The sequence below is a fragment of the Lactuca saligna genome, chromosome 1 (genome assembly GCF_052625555.1).
Source record: "Lactuca saligna cultivar CGN05327 chromosome 1, ASM5262555v1, whole genome shotgun sequence".
Lineage (NCBI taxonomy): Eukaryota > Viridiplantae > Streptophyta > Magnoliopsida > Asterales > Asteraceae > Lactuca > Lactuca saligna.
The window spans coordinates 117072295-117092822 of NC_136417.1; the positions used below are offsets into that span (position 1 = coordinate 117072295).

General features: G+C 35.0%; 1 protein-coding gene across 1 annotated transcript; it reads left to right on the forward strand.

The window, feature by feature from the left end:
- Nucleotides 1–5252: 5252 nt before the first annotated feature.
- Nucleotides 5253–6780, forward strand: LOC145000735 (protein TEEBE-like). Its single transcript, XM_078960005.1, has 3 exons — nt 5253–5371; nt 5456–5953; nt 6047–6780. Exons 1-3 carry the CDS (start codon nt 5284–5286, stop codon nt 6568–6570), a joined length of 1110 nt encoding a protein of 369 aa, XP_078816131.1. The 5' UTR covers nt 5253–5283; the 3' UTR covers nt 6571–6780.
- Nucleotides 6781–20528: the final 13748 nt, after the last annotated feature.

The window sequence follows — 20528 nt, forward strand, 5'->3', positions numbered from 1 at the left end:
TGAACTAGAATTCCTAGTAAATGTTACTAGAATACCTAGAAAATGTTACCACTGAGCCTAGGAAAACCCCTATTCCCTAACTGTTATTGAACTGTGGTTTTATCCCCTAAAACCGTTATACTGAAGGATGGCGTACTGTGATATGGAATAGTTAACTTGTAACCCACCAAAAGTATGACTTAATGAATGTATAAATATGCTATGGAATAGCATATTTAGTTTTATATCTCATAAAACCATTCCTGTATTGGATATTGCGCTATTTGAAATAGCAAGTTCAATCTCAGTTCTTATTATAATAAACATACTTCGAAAAGACTATAGTACGATCGTATGTTCCTCTGAATAGTACTCCGAATACACTTTGAAAAGACTGTCTCGTAATTCACATAGTACATACTTATTATACATAATCAGAAAAGGACGAACAATAGAGTGTGCGATCCTGTCGGACCCCTACATCCAAACAAGGAAAAGGAAAGCAAAACAGAATTCACATATTCAACCGTCTATCAGTTTCTCATTGTACATAACTTCTGGGTATATACTAGGCAATCACAAACACTACTACCTGTGTGCGTTTTATGTTAGGGTGTTAGTGCTATGCGCGCGTACCCACCTGTGTTTGGTGTCGTGGTACAATGCCCGCATACCCATGTTAACTGAAGGAATGGTACCGTGCCAGGGTACCCCTTTTATATGTGTGGTACATTGGAAGATGTACCTTTTTGAGTTCCTTAATTTTAGTTCGTATTAGTGTTCGTATGTTCTGAATAGATAACTAACAAGTATTATATTTCTATGTACAGCTATGACCTTTATGAACTAACAAGTAAAATGTATTGAACTACCAAGTAATGAACATTGACTCTCTAACTATACCCCTTATACTTACTAGTAAGTGCTTTGTATCTAACTGACTGGACTGAACTGAAAGAATACCATTGCTACCCAAGCTATTAAACTGACTTCTTGAACTTTTATATCTACATACATATACATGATATACTAGTAATATTTAAACGACATTCGGACAAACAACCTTACTCTAAACCCACATCCAAACAAGGAAAAGGGATTAGGGCTGGTAGTCAGTCCTAAGTCCTTTAAACACTACTTGTATAACTATCTCTACATAGACATCAATTATACAAAACATAAGTTAAAAGATTTAATAAAACATTTTAAAAGCATTTCTAATATTTAAAAGAGTCTATTTATATTTAAAAACATTTTGACGAATTGATGTCATTTACAACATTTGAAGAATTTTATATATTATAAACACAATCTCTTGTGTTTAGACTTGTATCCCCCCCCTCTTAAAACAGTGAAAACGTGACAAAATGTAGGGGTATGAACTCAGCTGATGTGAGTGGTTCCAAGGAAAGTGCTCGGTAGGATGCTAAGTGTCAAGTGGAGACTTGAACACAACACACGGATCCTATATAACATATATTGATATACGTATGCATACAATTAGTGTTTAAACAACTAATTAAGCAAGTAAAACACCCTAGGATTTGGAAAACAGTCTATTGGACCAAGGGGTATTGGCATGAAGCGTTGAATCACATGTGATTCAACAAAGGCAAGAGAAATCACCATGAATGGTGTTTATGGCCATGGGTTTACGGCCAAGGGAGTTTACGGCCGTAAACTCGTGGTCAAATGTACAAAATTGTGTGTTTTAAGATCCTACAATATCCAATGAGGGTTCAAGGTCTGGGGCTTGATCATTACAAGAGCTTAAGGTGTAATTGATCAACAACATTGAGTTTACGGCCAAGGGAGATCTTTGGTCGTAAACTCAAGATCTCCATGTGTTCTTGGTGATTTCAAGGTCTCTAAGCATGAGTACTAACTAGATATGAAGCATAGGGAAAAGTACTTACGATCTAGAAGCTTGAAATGGCCGTTTTGGCCAAGAACACTAGTGTGTGTTCTTGGTGTTTCTTGAAGATCTAAACAAACATGATTTTCATGGATGAAATCATGAGATGATGCAAGTTTAAGAAATGTAACAACAAATTAATGGATGAATACTTACAACTTTCAATGATCTAGGATGAAAGGTGTGATGATAGTTGAGAGAGTTTGAAGGAAAATCAGCCAAGAAATGAAAGGAATGAAGAAAATTGAAGGATATGAACTTATATGGGGGAGTTCACAACCAAGGTTGAGTTTATGGCTGTAAACTCTCTGTTTACGGTCGTAAACTCCATATGATGGAGTTTAGGACTTGCATCTTGCACTGTGGTTTTTAGTAGATCAATCCCAACACTTTTTCCTTAAGTGTACTAGGCTAAAACTCCTTAGAATGACCTTTAGCACGGCTAGAACTCATTAGAAATGAGTCTGAGTTGATTGACTGGGCTTTTAAAAGTAAAAAAATTTTGGGTTGTCACAGATGGGCCTGACCTGGTTGCACTGTATCCACCTATGTTTTTCCGCATCACTTGATTTTGGGATTGTGTACACTAATAATATTTTATTATGATATACTCTTGATTGTTTTGATCTGATTATCATATGATCAGAATGAAGTTAAAAATAAAAATTTTATCTGAATTTTTGGGACGTTAGAATGTGAAGATGTGGTAATAGAGGAAGGACTGTTACATAAGTGTTGGTGATGATGTCATTGCTATCAAAAGTGGATGGGATCAATACGGTGTTGCTTTGGCCGCCCTTTAAAGACATCCTCATTCAAAACCATGTTTTTAGACTTTTGGTGGTGTCATTCAAGTTTCAGGGCCTTTCTGTTGATTCTTTATTTGTATGGTAGAAATAGGTTAATATAGAAGAAGGTTTTGTAACTTGATGATGTTCTTTCATTGGTTTTTATTTGCAATATGCATGTTTATATAAAATAATGTTATTCAAAAATGCTAAAAGAAAGGCCTCTTTTTCCTATTATCCTATTCAAAACATAGGTTCTTTATGTGTGTATGTGTCATGGTCTTCTTTTGCTTCATTCACCGAGGATTTGAAACTATGTATACACGATTTTCTATATCGACTTCTCAACACTATCTTAAGTGGAGAAACAAAGCACTTATGCAAAACTTGAAACATTTATAAGTAATAGATGAAATGTGCAACAGTCTGTAGAGGTTAAAAAACAAACAAACTTTTTATTAAAGGTTGCAGCTGTTTAGTCCACCTCGTTGTAGAGGGTTGCAGAATTGGTCCGTAAACTTCATGCATTTTCGCTTCGAAAAAACAAACAACACCTTTGAAAATTGAGAAAACATAATAAGAGAATAAGATGCTATGTTTTTTCGTTAGTACCAAAATTTTGACAAAAAATGGTTAAATATGTCTCTTGGCTAAAACCTATCACAATACATTTTTTTGTTCCAAAATTGACTCCAACTGTTAAAACTATGACAAAAGAGGCGTTTTAATAAAGATAAAAACAAGGTCAAAAAACTCAGGTCCATATTAAATAGATCGAATTTATGATGTAACCACTGAATAATAGCTTTAACCGAGGGGTAAAACACCGGACTACAAAATCAATATGAGTTGTTCCGACGAGGTCCGTTCTTCGCAGCTCATCGGAGATGAACAGTACCATTCGCAGTTAAGAAGTCGTTTTCACAAATCGGAAGCAAACTGCGAAACCAATGTGGATTTTTCCGATGAGTTCCGATCTCCGCAGCTCATCGGAAGTGAACAGTATCACTTGCAGTTAAGATGTTATTTTCACGTATCGAAATCCATTTCTGGTTCCAAAATATCGTTCACAATTTGGAAGCTATTTTCAATTCCGAAATCATTTTCAGTTCCGAATTCATCCTTACTTTGAATCTTGTATAAACTTAAACAAGTGTGCACGCCACCTCTTCCATACTTGTTTAATGTTCATCAAGATTGATTTGGGTTAACAAGTTAATCTATTACACTTAAATATAATTAATGAAAACAATTCACCTACATCATCTTGCACTCTTACCAAAATCTGATCACTAAACCGAAGTTCTCTTGACTCATATGTTGGATTTGGTCTTGGAGGAGGTCAATAGGGGCTTCCAAGAATATCAACAAGAAAAATAAGCTACTATTTTCTTTGGTTTATGCATGTTGTTCGTTTAGATAACTAGAAACTCGGTTATTTTTGTAACGGATAATTAAGGTTGCATAAGAGATTCAAATCCAACTATTTAGTTAAAGAAATCGGAAGCAAACAGAAAGGAATATGAAGAAATGGATGTTATCTGCGTGCGTTTTTTTTTTATCTGTTATGACCAATAGCGGCGACACCTTTAGCGGCGACGCTTGGGGCAATACCGGCGACAATCAGTAATAGCGGCGACAAATGGGAGGGAAGGGTACCGCGTCATTTTTAGCAGACTATTAGCGGCGACATTTTTTAACCTTTAGCGGCGACATCTGTGTCGCCGGTATTAGGTTACACCGGATAAGGCACCCCACCCGTTGGATTGGATATATCATCGAACGGTTGGGATGCAATAGAGGGGGAAAGTGCGGATTCGGGTGACAAACCTTTAGCGGGGGCTTTACCGGCGACTCAAGCTAGAGTCGCCGGTAAAGACCCTTGTCGCCGCTAAAGGGTATATTTCTTGTAGTGGTTGGATTAAGTATCTTGCTAAATTTTGTAGCCTTAATTGACATTATTGGTGCAGTCCTCCTTTTACTGCTTGTAAGTTGTAATTTCCTAGTCTAGGTCCCTGCTATGGTTAATAAAATCTTCCATAGTTGTAAAATGAATCCTTTAAATACTAAATGAAGAAATATTTTGTTCACAAAAAAACAATTTCATGAGCTCTTTACGAGTTTAATTCTTGACCTAAAAGTAAATTCATAAATTTCAAACTCTGTAACTCCATCTTTATAATAATTCAGTGAATGAAATGATGTTGATTTCTAACAGCCAAAATAACATATTAGCCATTAATTTTATTTCATTGGTAATTTTAGTCTTTGTATTTTCTTTTTCTTACTTTCCTATCTCCCGTGTTCAAACATTAAATATACATATCGAATCTATAATTCAACAACAAAAACGCTTACACATGTATTTGACTTTTACAACATTTGCATTAGTTGTATAGATCGTGCAGGAATTTTAAGGAAAAAAATAACCTTAACACCGTATATCCAAAAACATCCCTCGTGGCCATCGCATCATGGAATAGAATCCTTTGTATATCGAAGAAGCAAACGAGTTTCCTCTTTCACCTTATAAATTACAAGCACACAACCCCTCATTTTCACCATCCAGATCCAACTTCTCTCTCCTATCTCTGTGTAAAAATGGCGAAATTTGTCTCCATTCTGCTTGTTTTCTCCTTAGCTTACACTTCTGTTGTTTCTGCTGCTTCTCCTCCAACTCCAACGGAAGGTATGTTACAATTTTATAAACACACAGTAGCATCATTACACAAATAAACAACCATTGACGCCATTAATGGTTGTCTTTATGCAGGTCTCTTACCAAACGGAGACTTTGAACAACCACCGAAGGCAAGCAACATTAGAAAAAAAGTCCTGATTGGCAAAAACGCTTTACCAAAATGGGAGATTAGCGGTATTGTGGAATACACACAGGGCGGACCTCAGCCTGACGGTATGTACATCCCCGTCGCACACGGCGTCCACGCCGTCATACTCGGGAACGAAGCAAAAATCTCCCAAACGATACCCGTGAAAGCTGGATCTTTGTACGCTATAACCTTCGGAGCTTCAAGAACATGTGCGCAGCAGCAGATGTTAAGAGTGTCTGTGCCACCACACTCCGGGGATCTTCCGCTCAAGACTTTGTACTGTGCTGACGGTGGCGATGTGTATGCGTATGGTTTCAGGGCTAATTCAAGCAGCGTGAGGTTAACCTTCCACAACCCTGGTGTAGAAGAAGATCCCAAATGTGGCCCAATCATTGATGCAGTCGCCATTAAGGAACTCCACCCTCCTAGACTTACTTCACGTAAGTAACTCTCACTCTCAGAAACTTTAAACCAGATCAAAAGTTATCAATTATCATTCCTATGATCAATTCATGAATATTTTTTTGTTGCAGATAACTTGGTGAAAAATGGTGGATTCGAGGAAGGTCCACGTCTATTAGTAAACTCCTCCAATGGCGTCCTTCTCCCTCCTCAACAACAAGACCACACATCTCCTCTCCCCGGGTGGATCATCGAGTCTCTTAAAGCTGTTAAATTCATCGACTCCAAGCATTACAACGTCCCACATGGCGACTCAGCCGTTGAGCTGTTGGCTGGGAGAGAAAGCGCCGTCACACAAATCCTCAGAACAGTACCTAACAAATTCTACACCCTTTCATTCGCCATTGGAGATTCCAAGGACTGGTGTCTTGGAGACATGATTGTTGAAGCATTTGCTGCGAAAGAGAAGCTGAAAGTACCATTTAAATCGGAAGGGAAGGGAGAGTGGAAGATGGTTAGCATGAAGTTTAAGGCGACATCTTCAAGAACCCGAGTGAGCTTTCACAGCTCATATTACCACACTAGGGCTGACGACACTGTGTCCCTTTGTGGTCCAGTGATTGATGAAGTTCGGGTGTTGTCGGTTCGCGCCTAGAGGTAAATTTGGTCTGTTTTAGTTCGGTGTTTGTAAATCAGACATTCCATGATATTGGGTGACATTGATTGAAATGCATCATGTGACCACAATATTGTCAACTGTAATTTGGTTAAATAAAAAAAGATGAATTGCAAAGGAAGTCTAAAAGCTGGCTGCATGCACTTGTATTTCTTTTCTATTGAGTTGTAATAAACTTGAATTCTTTTATTAGAGTTATGTTTAATTAAAAAATGAAAACCGTATTTACCAAAAGATGTATAGTTGAAATAATATTCAGTAATACGTTAATATGGAAAAGATCCATATCAGTTAATCGAGTCAAATTCTTGTACAGTCAGTTTTTAACAACACTTGAAGATGACTCGCGTATGGGAGCTTTTACCTTTATACATCTCATGTAGTAAATGTTCTAATTAATTGATTAATCATGTCGAATAAAAAAATATTTAGTCAACTCATGAAGCATCTGTTGCGCTTTAAAAAACTTCCCTTTCCAGTCGGAACATGCAGGGGCTCAACGTTTTCTTCCAAACCTTCCGCAATGTTCTCTTTGTTATGGTTAATGATTCTTCATTAAATCAAAAACATACAATTACAAAAATATATACAAGGATATAAACTAAAATAACCACTTTTTTTTATATTGCAACTCACAGCTCATACAAAATGGCATTTCTGAAAATTCTGAAAGAACAGATGCAACTTAACCTTTAAAGATTTTTCTTAAGAGATACATGGATTCCACGAGCCAAATTAAATTTACATGTTTATCTACTTAGATATTATGTCGTTATTTATAAAGTAGATGTATGGAATGTGAAGAACATATCTAGATACGAAGAAAATATATGGAACATATCTTCTATGCAGGCCTAGATTCTATTTTTACAGTAATTTTTTTATAGACTAGTTACTATATGTATATGTATATGGTCTTGTTTTGGTCAAAAATCAATTTAATAACCTTATAACTAAATTAGTAAGTGTGTGCTGTTTTATATGAAGATTTTAAGAAAACAAATATGTTAAAGTGCCGAAGATCTTGAATATGGTCAAGATCTTGAGGATAAAAATATTGATATTTGTTATAAAGACTTCAAACGAAAAGAATGATCGGAATCGTGATTAAATCTAAGATGTAGATAAATATATGTTTAGAAAATAGGACGAAAATAGTGTTAATTCTGTAAATACGTTGAAGATAGCAATAAGTCTTAAGATGTTCAATATGTTGAATATTCAACAAAGATATTAAAATGTTTTTAGTATATGTATAATGTATCAAAAAATACGTATAAATGTAAGTATTTTAAAAACATGTATTGAAAGTTGAAGATAAGGACATATAAATGTAGACATCAATGCGAGAACATGAGATATACAAGGAAAATCCGTAATCATTTAGGATCTCCGTCATAAAACCCCGGGTGGTGACTAATGGCACTCTACCTCGGAACCTTTATTAGAAATTAATAGGAGAACCGCAAGTGCAAATTGATAATGATTAGTATGAGCAAAGGCTAAGAAGAGTAATTAAGTGAGTGTATATTTGTGTAGGTGTACATGTGCGTTTAGTCTATTCTAAAATTTGGGATCTTCCTCTATTCTTGCTTGGCCATGTGTTTCGGGAAGACTCAAAGTATATTCTTGTTGACCACGTGTATGATTGGCTTAGTCTTCATTTGAATAGATATATTTATAATCATGCATAAAGAAATACAAAAGATGTGATGGTATTTCCAAAAAAAAACTGGCTGGATCAGGATTTTGAGTCATTCAAGATGTTAGTATATATTCGTGCAAGATTCTAGATATAATAAACTTAAGGTAAAAATATCACCCAATATAATCAATCCTAGAAATTACCGTCTCAAGATCTTGAGAAATAGGGATTTTTAGAGCCAAAATCATATTGTTAGGTGGTGATGGAACATGGTACTCATATCCAAGATAAGTCTCATATGTCCATATTCCTAGGACATTCAAATATTCCACGGCCTAGATTTTGGCTTGCAATCTTCTTATAAATGCAAAAACTTGTTTATTCTTACCATATGTACTCATCGTCTTGAAGATTCTTCGATTTTATGTAAATAATTCTTTCTTTTTCTCATATTGTTTAACTTCCTTTTTGTTCAATATCATGGGTAAGAATCTTACTAGGTCTGTAGTTAGGATTGAAGTACCAATCTTTGAGTATTTTATTAAATTGGGAATACTACCCAGGTTGAGAGCCATTATGTTCTTATTCAAATGTTGAGATCGAATCACTTCAATCATTAGGGTAGTATCCCAATGGTACTGTTTTTAGGGTTTTTGCTACAAGGCTAAGCCTTGATTTTCTTTCTTCGACATGGGTCTATTTTTACGAGTTTTGATTCTCAATCAGGCTTTCGTTGTCTTTTCCTTTAATGTTGAGGCTTTTCTATCTACCGGTCCCTGTGTGAAAATCTAAAAGATACTTGTTATAGGAATAAGAAATGTAGAGGGCAAGGATACAAGTCCTGATCCCAAGAAGAGGAAGATCACTATGGAACTTGGCCAAGAACTTGAGGGTTTAGCACCATTTGAGATCAAACATAAAATCATTACATTTACCCAAACTGTAAATTAAATCTTATTATATCACTTTTTCATTATCATTGCTAAAAGTATTTTTTTTTCTTTTAAGATACTACTCTGATGTTAAGGGTACTAAGGAGATCAAGCGTGATCTTGAGGCCTTGAAGAGACAGATGAAGATCAGGTTGTCTATAAAGAAAAGGAATGGAACAAAAAAGAGAAAGATATAGGGCTTAAGTTTTAGGATCTTACAACCAATAAGAAAGAGGTGTTCAAGAGGTGTGTTGAACTTAAGCAGAGGATTGAGGAGATAACTAAAGGCGAAGGGTTTTACTGTGCAGTTTGTGTCTGAGGAAACATTTAAGATGGTGGATGATCTCAAGAAAAGTAATGAATCTTCTTGGAATAAAATGGTGTATGATGAATCTGGTATCTCAATAGAGGTTGTATTGACTTATAAGGTAAGACTCGTTCGTCTAAAGCCCAGCCGAACCTGAGAAAATAGAAAAACGTCAGACGTTCTTCGGGTCTCGGACCTGGGAGAATCTCCGATTCTTAATTTAGATGCACGATATGGGTGATCATTATCGAATTATCAATGAGATGTGGTTTCCTAGAGCATACATGTTTGTTGTCAAGCTAGTCTGATTTTACACTACCTTTGCATAGGAAAGTGGAGATGAGAATGAGCCGAACATGTCCCCATTTCATCTTCATTAATGCACCAGTGCTGAAGGTACAAAAACAATACTTATGAAATGTCGAAATTCTTGTCATTCTCGTTATCTAAGTTGTATCGAACCATTGGTCAATGAAAGGTTGTTTGTGCATAGTTCCCCACGACTCATTCACTTGACACTTGTGAATATTAGTTCACAATGTTTCTCGCAAGTCAAGTAGGTCGGCATCATCTTGCATTGTTCATCATTCCACGATACACTCAGTCGGACGTTGTATTAGTGGTCCGGGTTCGGCTTGACCAAACTGTTGGATTAGTGTCTAAGTCCATAACTATTTTGGTATGTACTTGACCTGATGGTGCATGGTCCTTTTGGGTTGCCTTCACCAAAGCAACTTGATAGGATGAATTATGGAGAGAAAGGATTAAATATGATTTATTAATATATTATGGGAATAATATATTAAAGGAGAAATCATATTGTTTAATTAATATTAGTCAATAATTAATTGGTAATTAGTTTTGTGACTAAAAGAGATTAATTAAACTTGAGGGACTGAAATTGTAATTATAAGATAATTGCAATTTGGGCCATGGATTGCCTTATATTATAAGGTGGACGAATTCTAATGGGGAAGCCCATATGAAATCGTCCAAGGCCTTAAGTAAAAGGCTCCATGGGTTGCTTAGGGCTTAAGCAACCAAATTAGGGTTTCCTTGTTAGATAACCCTAATTGCCTCACTATATATAGACCCCTTAAGGATCACAAACGTGGATAAGCTTCTTGCTAGGGTTTCACACGAGTTTTGGTAGCCTCCATCCTCTCTCCTCTTCATCCTCTTGCTTATGGTGTTTGTGAACCATTAGAGGAGTGACACTTGTGACTCTAAGCCTTCCAAAGTCAATTCAAGGAGGAATTGGGATTGTTATTACTACATAACAATCAAGGTAATATCTTAAACCTAATTATATGATAATATTGATTTCCATATGCTAGAATTAGGGTTTATAGTCTTGGATTCAAAGCATGTACAAGAGAGAAACCTAGATCCAAGCATTAGGGTTTGTATAAGCACATAGGATGTCTTATGACCAAAACCCATAAGTGGTATCAGAGCCTAGACTGGTTTCTATTGTATTGATGCTTAACATGTTTGAAAAATTCGATTTTTTGGATTCTAGAGGCTGGACTCGCCGAGTCCATAGCTGAATTCGCCGAGTCCAAGGTGACTCGACGAGTCCAGGCTTGACTCGACGAGTCAACTCGTCAGATAGAGCTTATCTCAGGATTTCTTGCTGTTTTTGCATTAGGATAGTTACCTTATCATGTTAGATCAATATTAATCCGGTTATATGATATATTTGACTATATTTTTGATCTAATTGAAGATATTTATCAATTAATAAGATAATTGTTTCCTTATAAGATAATTGATTAATTATTTTGACTAAATTGATAAATTGTTTTGCAAGAAATCATTAAATAAATCAAATATGGATAATTATGTAATTAAATGTTAGTTTAGATTATTTGTTATTTGACCCTTGTTGTTATGAAAAGTTTCATATTTTGCCCTTTAGGTTTTATAGTTTAAATTTGAACCCAATAGTTTTGTAGTTTTGAAATTTAAATAGTTGAAACCCTAATGTTTTGAAAAAGGTTTCAAAACTTGCCCTCAAGTTTTGGAATTTAAATTTTGATTAAATAGTTTAATTTTGATGTATATTTAAATTCTAAACCCTAATGTGTTGAAATGTTTCAAAACTTGCCCTCAAGTTTTGGAATTTAAAAGTTGATTAAAAGTTTAATTAGGAATGTTAAATTCTAAAACTCTAGTATTGTTTTGAAAAAGTTCAAATCACACCCTTATGGTTTTATTAATTAATTAAGGTGTATAATTAAAAGAAGTTTAATAAATCCATAAAAGTTTAGGTTTACAATTTAATTGAATTAAAAGTATAATTGTTAAATTAGACCACCTAGTATTTTAAAAGTGTAAAATACACCCTATACTATATATAACATTAAAAGTCTAACATTATATATATGTATGAGTAAAAGTCAGTCTTAACGTTAGTAGGCCTCATTCACGAAGCTGGTCTATAAGGGGTGTTTAAGGAAATTGCCTATAAAATGGTGATTGAATGGGTATCCACTCTTACCCACCGCACTCTTGACTAGTGGAGGGTCGTTAGCCGAACGGGTAGGATAGGACAAAACCTTCCATTATAAGTATAATGAAGTATAAAAGTAACTAAATGTTTTCATAAAATTCCCAGTCTTAGTTACTTAGGCAAAAGTGAATTGATGCAATTCCATGAAATTACACTTTGTGCCCTTGCGAAGATGTTAGTGGAGCGTGTGTGGTTTACCGGCACACTAATTGGTTCTAAGCAAAGGTAGCAAAGGGCGACTCAATGTTTGTCATAGTTCGGTGGAGCGTGTGTGGTTTACCGGCACATCGAATAGGTGACTGTAACATGTGAGGGCACCATGTAAGTTTGCATGGTTATTCACACCCGCTTTGTGATCCTCGGCATCCCAGTCACAAACGAGAGGGGCATATCGAGATTTAAACATGCCATTGAAAGTTCAATGAATCTCAAAGGATCTAGGAGTTTTCATAGATTTAAAACTTAAATTTCTTTTTTGTTTTTCGTGGTGGAAATTAGTGAATCGTCATTCACTTACCTTCAAATATTCTGTAATTAGGGTTACGGCATCCCTCTCCCGAGTTGTAGAATATTGTGTTGGGTTCTAGCCTTAGTATTTCATTTGGGTGATTTACTAAGGACTCAATCTATCAACTAACTTGAATTCGTTTTCTCCCGTTTTGTAGATGTCAAAGTTCGACAACTATGGTCTTCCCAAATCCCGTGGAACAAGCATTCCACATGAAGATGATATTCCACGATTCGATTGAGGAACAAGAAATCATGCTTCACTTCCTCTACCTCCTCCAATTATTCTCCCTAACCCACAAGTTCAAAGGCTTGAAAAGTTCAAGCTCACTCAAGCCCTTTTGGCAAGTAAACATAAAGAAGGAAAGTCCGTGTGTGCACACGTCCTAGGGATGAAGTCACACATTGATAGGTTAAGAATGTTGGGATCCGTTGTCTGTGAGGAAATGGCTGTTGATTGGGTTCTTCAGTCACTTCCCAACTCATATAGTGAGTTCGTAAGAGAGTACTATATGATGAACTACGACGTGACCCTTATAGATCTCACCTATATGCTTATTGCTGCTGAATCAGCAATGGTTTGGCGCAATAGAAAAGCAAAGTTGATTGGTGAACCTGCCTTCAAGACCTATATGGATATAGACAATGGCAACGAAAGACATGCTATGATCAAAAAGTTTGATCATAAGAGAAAGGCAATGTCTGAAGTGGTTCCATGTGATGTTCCAAAAGAGTCGATTTGCTTTTATTGCCAAGAGAAGGGGCATTGGAGACGAAGCTGCCCTATTTACCTAAGAGATCTAAGAGATGGGAGAGTCGAAATGTATGGCTCTAATTTAGGTAAAATCCATTGACTAACTCTTTTAAGCTTCTATTCTAGATTCTTAATACATAATGTGATAAGATTACAATTGATGTTTTGTAGGATCGAAGAAAAGAAAGGAAGCTTAAGGGAAGAAGTGAGCAGAATCTAACCGTGAAGGAATGGATTTCGATTGCATTTCTCGAAGATTAGATTCTTGAGCTACTACTTAGAGTTAGAATTAGATTGCTAAGAAAGATGTATTAGCATAAGTTTTTCAATGAGTTGCATTGTAAGGACAAATTTTTCCGCAATAAAATAAATTTTGATTTTAAATTTTATCCTTACAATGGCGTGTATGAAAAATTGATGTTAAAATGTTTCTATTATTAGCAATAATGAATTTGGTTCTTATTATGTTATTTATGGAAAGTCGAGAATTTACCAAATAAGGAGAGTTTCTCATCGCCCAATTTTCAATTGGACAGAAACTTGGAATCATGCATCTTGGTTACATGATGAATGAGAAATTTCATATTTGGAAATTAGACTAATTCATTGATAAAGTGTCAAGTGAAGGACTAGGAGATCAAGTACACAAAGTTGCGTGTTGGTCAAGTCCACCATAAAAGTAACAATGATATTCGTCATGATTTACTAAAAGCTTAGTAAATATGATTATACTTACAAGATTAAGTGTAATTCTGAATTGATTAAAGGGTTTAGATCAATAGCAGAACGAATAAGAAGAATCAAGTAGGCAGAAAGATAAAAGTTTCTCCATTCTAAGAAGAAGGGAGAGTAGCTTTTATGCTTTATGATAGGTCTTAATGATTAAGAACCATATCTCAATTGATCCTCTAAGTGAGTCTTAGTACAATTGTATGTCTAATAAGAGGAATCAAGAATTGAAGAAATGGTTAAATCAATAAGTCAATCATACTTCGTTTCAATAACAAGTCTTAAAGTTAAGATTGTGACATCGAGTGAAAAAGTATTAAGAAGGTTTATAACATTCATATGGTGAGTTGTGATGTCTTGGATAAGACAAAGACCAACTAGGACCAATCTATGAAGTGTTTTGATAAAAGCTACACTAACTCTTGAATATTTGTTTATCAAGAAATGGTTAATGACAAGAGAATCTTATATATCAAGGAGTCAGTGGGAGTCTTAATGGTCTTGAAAGGTTTCAAGAACAAATCAAATATACCTTAACGATCATCACTAGCACATGAGTTGAGGTTTACAACCTATCGTGTTGACAATATTTTGATTATGTGCTGTTCCAATTAAGTTAATTATGCATGTGAGTTCTATGAGTTCTCATTTTGAACGCATAAAAGGCAAAGCACCTTAATCAATGAAAGGTACATTGATAGGAAAGGGTGAGCTGCTTAACTACTTGGAAGACATGGTGGGCAGTTGTGCTAACATAAAGGCAAGAAATCAAGATTAAGAAAGTTCGGTCCATATGAGTTTGAATTTGTTGTAAACTTTGGTTTCAACAAATTCACATGGATAGGAACACATACACCGCTCAAATCTAAGTGTCATAAGATTTCCTCCTTCATGAAAATGATTGTGAGGAAATGCTTTCACTAAGAAAGATTTTAAGAAGATAGTGATTGTAAAATTGCATCTCGAATTCAATTATGGTTACGGTATCCCTTTCCATAATTTGAATTGTGAGCTTTGGAAATTAGTCTTAAGTGTTTAAAAACACATATGAACTATCGAAGGCAAAGGTGTATAAGTTCAAGAAGCCTTGATAAAAGATTATCAAAGCACCAACTATTAGAAACATGGACTTAAGAAATTCAATAGGTATTGTTTTTCTGAAAGTTAAGATGTTTATGAATACATGTCGAAGCTAGTGGGAGCATAAGTGTTATGTTTTATAATAATCATCATGATAGTGGGAGCATAAATGTTATGATTATATGATTATTAAGGAAAGTATTGCAAGTTGGCAATATTAATTATAGAAAACAAGAGTCATTCTTTGCAAAGTCGTAAGGATGGAATAGTTGTTTTTCTATAATTAAGGGAGAGAATATTATGCTTCATTTCAAATCTAAAGGATTAGGTTGAGAAATGTTAATAAATTTAGTCAAAGGTATATAGTGTGTTCTTAAAATTTCGATTATGATTACGGCATTCCTCTTCACAATTCGAATTTTGAGAACATAGCAAATAAAACATTATGCGTCGTGTCCCATACGCTTCGGGTATAGGATCGATTGCAAATGTTTTAATGTTTGACCATTCTAAAATTTTCCAAATGTCTAGCACATTTAGAGGGAAAATGGACTAGAATTGGTTTTGACTAAAAATTATTAAACAACTATCAAAGGACAATCCAAAGTTCGACGAGGATTGGTCGCTTGTGAGTAGTTGGAAGTATAGTATTGGAAGATATGGAAATGTTCTCATATTGGATGGACCATATCGACATCATTACGAATACATAAGATTCTATTAAGAATGAGTTGTCATATGGACAATATGGAAGCGTGTCTATATTGGGAATTGAATATTGAAAATCTATGTCTAGATTAGAAACTTTTATGCAAAGGGATGTTCAAAGGAATGTAATTTAAGACATAATATCTAAGGAATTGTCTTGTAACAATCTTCGATAGAAGACTTTGTAATATCATTGGCAATGGTCTTTGTGACTTTGGTGCAGCGACATTACGAAAGGTTCGTGGCGTAAAGTGTTAGAATCTAGCATATTCTATAAGTAGCAAGAATTTGATATTCTTACACTTATGAAAAAAAGGATTTGGAGTTGTAAAATGAGAATGATTGGAAATGTGTTCAATTTGTCTATTTCAAAAAAGTAAGAACCATAGGTAAACATTGTGTGCATGCTAGGTGCATGGGACAAGTGTAATAATTCAAGTAAGAAGTTGATTACCCGAAACGACAAATAATGAGTAATCAATATGGTGATAAATAAAAGGCGTTTTATTTATACTCAAAGGTTTGAGGCCATATGGGATTAGTATTATTCTTGTGTTTCACATTTGCATGTTTTGACTTCCAGAATAATTGAGTTTATTAAGAATAATCAAATTATTCGAACGGGCCACAGTCATTCATATGTTGGAAGTAAATATGAATGAAGACTGTCGTGAATTGGTGTGTGGATTGTCTAGAAGAGTATTAGACATAAGCAAATGTTTGCTGCAACGTTCATGAGTGCTTATGAATATGATTTGAGCATTGGATTAAACCCACGCTCACTTGGATCACTCCATGAATTGTATTACGAGTGATTGGTGAGACGATAACATCTTATATTCTTGAAACCGAGATGTGTGAGTTGTATCTTGCAAATCGGTTGCACATTGATAATATGTAAACGCACCAGTAACTTGGTGTTATAAAACATATTGTTGTGTGTAATTCGGTGGGTGAGTGCAAGCGAGCATTGTATCAAAGGTTATCCATTCCTTTTATTCAAAGTAGAATAAAATCGATATCTTTGGGCCCCTCGATGGTTTAATGATGACAAACGTAAATGCTCGGCCGGGCTAGGGCTAATTTGATTTGTTCAATTAGTCAGTCGTCATAAATCGGAAATCGAGATATAGTACAAAGAGAATGATTTGAAATCATATCTCATATGATATCTAGAATGGAGGAATATATGATCCCTTATCTAAGAACACGCGTATCTGATAGGATCAGAGTTGACAGCGGCTTTGGAAAGCTATGATTGCAGATCAAGATCTGAAGTCATACGCAGAATAGTTGTTAGACTTATCCAAGTGGGAGACTGTTGGATTAGTGTCTAAGTCCATAACTATTTTGGTATGTACTTGACCCGATGTTGCATGGTCCTTTTGGGTTGCCTTCACCAAAGCAACTTGATAGGATGAATTATGGAGAGAAAGGATTAAATATGATTTATTAATATATTATGGGAATAATATATTAAAGGAGAAATCATATTGTTTAATTAATATTAGTCAATAATTAATTGGTAATTAGTTTTGTGACTAAAAGAGATTAATTAAACTTGAGGGACTGAAATTGTAATTATAAGATAATCGCAATTTGGGCCATGGATTGCCTTATATTATAAGGTGGACAAATTCTAATGGGGAAGCCCATATGAAATCGTCCAAGGCCTTAAGTAAAAGGCTCCATGGGTTGCTTAGGGCTTAAGCAACCAAATTAGGGTTTCCTTGTTAGATAACCCTAATTGCCTCACTATATATAGATCCCTTACGGACCAAAAACATGGCTAAGCTTCTTGCTAGGGTTTCACACGAGTTTTGGTAGCCTCCATCCTCTCTCCTCTTCATCCTCTTGCTTATGGTGTTGAACCATTAGAGGAGTGACACTTGTGACTCTAATCCTTCCAAAGTCAATTCAAGGAGGAATTGGGATTGTTATTACTACATAACAATCAAGGTAATATCTTAAACCTAATTATATGTTAATATTGATTTCCATATGCTAGAATTAAGGTTTATAGTCTTGGATTCAAAGCATGTACAAGAGAGAAACCTAGATCCAAGCATTAGGGTTTGTATGAGCACATAGGATGTCTTATGATCAAAACCCATCACGAACCACTTCTATTCGGAGGTGGCATACCTCATTAAGTCCCCTAAGTTCGGATTATTTTTAATAAAAGTAAATTATACGAATGGTCCCTATGGTTTGGGATAATTTGCGCACTTGGTCCCCAACTTATTTTTTTAACTCAGAAGGTCCATACTATTTGTTTTTGTTACACATTTGGTCCTTATTGTTTGTTTTTGTTACGCACTTGGTCCATGTCTTAACTAAAAAGAATATTATTTAAATAGGAAAAAAATAGTGGGGTAGGTAAGGTGAGGTGAGAGGGTGGGGTTCGGAGTGTGTTTATTTAAATAAATTAAAATATCAAAGGCAAAGTAATCTTTTTAAGTAAGATAGGAACCAAGCACGTAACAAAAACAAATAGTAGGGACCTTCCGAGTTAAAAAAATAAGTTAGGACCAAACTCGCAAATTACCTTAAACCATAGGGACCATTCGTGTAATTTACTCTTTTAATAATTCAAATTTACTTCTCTTTTATCAACATCGGCCTCTTATAGATTGGATTTTCTATCAAATAAGGTATTAGATTCAACCGTTCCGCTTCCCTATGACTCATCATTACCAATCTTATTACCGTTACCTCGAAATTACTAATTGCCCCTTATTTATCGGGCACGATTGAATCATTTTTCTTTAACTGCTTCTTCGATTTTAACTTCCATCTCCTCTCTATGCTTCTAATTCTTGTAACTTCTTTGATTTCTTCCTTCATCCCTTTATCATGTGGAAGATAATCATCTCGTCGACACAGCTTTCTCTGTTTTGATTCAGGGATTATCGGATGAAATCATCAAGTCTTTCCACATTGATCGCCAATTCAAGTCCATTCTACCTTCTATGGACCAGCCTGTTAACATCTCTCCAAAAGGCTATGTTGGTGTTTACACCGTGTTCTTCAGTTCTGGACTCCGCCTACCCTTCTTTGAGTTCTTAAATTCCATTCTTGGGTATTATAAACTCCACGTTGCCCAAATTACTCCCAACAACATCAAAAAAATCATGTGTTTTGTGTTATTGAACAAATCCCTAAACATAGGTTCGTCTTTATCTTGTTTCGTCAGTTTTATGTAACTATGGAAAGCGGCGATTGGATATCTTTTCCTTTGCCCTCCGGAGTTATCGAAATACACGACGGGTTACCCACCTCTATCAAGAAATGGAAGACTGAGTTCTTCTTTGTAGATGCATCTTCTTTTAAAGTTGCTATGCATTTTGAAAGCCTCATAAACCGTGACCATGGACCTAACCCCGAACTTACTGTAGATGATCAGTACACTATAGACCGATTGGTTGCTAATTATATCAAATGGTATGATCCTGACGACTCGATTCTCCAACTTGCCATAAAATCTACACGCTTCTTGAACGCCTTCTCCAAAAACATAATACCCATATTCCAAGGTTGTTGAGGGGCCTACCATGAGATCTATAACTCATACCAAAGGTGAAGCAGTAATGGAGTCTCAATCTAGTATTGACTCCTACGCATAACCAGAGTATGGCGATCCCACTGTGATCTTGTCGTCTCCCTTTGACAAAAGAAAAAAGAAGGACGATAAAGGTAAACTGCCACCTTTTTCATTTTCCTATATGGCAACAATCAATTTTGATCAAACAAAGTCAACCAAGTCAATTCAAAAAGTATTAGGATTTTAGGAGAAATGTGATATTTTCTAGTGTTTCTAATGTACTATTGACAAGTTATAATACAAAGTACTTCTCTAGTTGCCAATTATCGAATATAAACCCTAATTAGGGTTAGTAACGTAACAACCCGCTAATTCAATTGTATATTATTTGGGTATAAATTATAGTCATAACACAATGTAATGGAGTTCATAAACCTTACACTACATGAAAAATTCATAACAAAGGTTACATATACAAATTTTTGGTGAATTCGTCATCAAATGCGATAGATTCTATACTCGGCTTAAACACTCAAACGTTAACGAAAAGAATTATGAATTATCCTAAATTTCATGTAATGTGTTATTATTTTTATGATAATGATTTTTATAATAATTTGGATTTAAATGATTTAAATTAAGTAAATATACATCATTTTTACCATACTTTTTATAAAAATCACCAACTTTTATAAAATTACTCATTCTTTTATAAAAAAAAAAAACAAAAGAAACACTTTTTGTCTTATATGGTGATGAAATCTTTATTATAGAAATAGTATTTTAAAAAAAGTCAACCCATACACCCTACACCCTACCCTACCCTACCCATCCACACCTCCCCCTCCCCTTTAAACTTACCCTTCCCCCCCCCCCCCCCCCCTTTCACTTCACAATCTTCATCTTCTTCATCCTTCATCTCTATCCTCTCAAGAACATGTTTTATTCTCAAGGTTAATTCTCCATAAGTTGGTTCTTAATCTTTTGGTAAGCTTTTCCTTACTAATCTAGTGATTCTACACACATATATACTAGTTTTGTTGCAATTACACACATTAACATGTGTTAATATCCATAGGATATTTTGATCTTTAAGTGTTCTTCAAGTTTCTTCAAGTGTTCTAAGCTTGAAAACCTTCATCTTCATCTCTTTACCCACTAAGAAACACACTCAATATGAGTTCATACCACTCATTTTCGTTTTTGTCCAAGTTTT

What these genes read in the sequence shown, in the direction of transcription:
- LOC145000735 (XM_078960005.1), top strand. Translation starts at nt 5,284, where the DNA reads ATGGCGAAATTTGTCTCCATTCTGCTTGTTTTCTCCTTAGCTTACACT. An exon ending in TCCTCCAACTCCAACGGAAG is followed by an intron (nt 5,372 to 5,455) that starts GTATGTTACAAT and finishes GTCTTTATGCAG; the next exon opens with GTCTCTTACCAAACGGAGAC. An exon ending in CCCTCCTAGACTTACTTCAC is followed by an intron (nt 5,954 to 6,046) that starts GTAAGTAACTCT and finishes TTTTTGTTGCAG; the next exon opens with ATAACTTGGTGAAAAATGGT.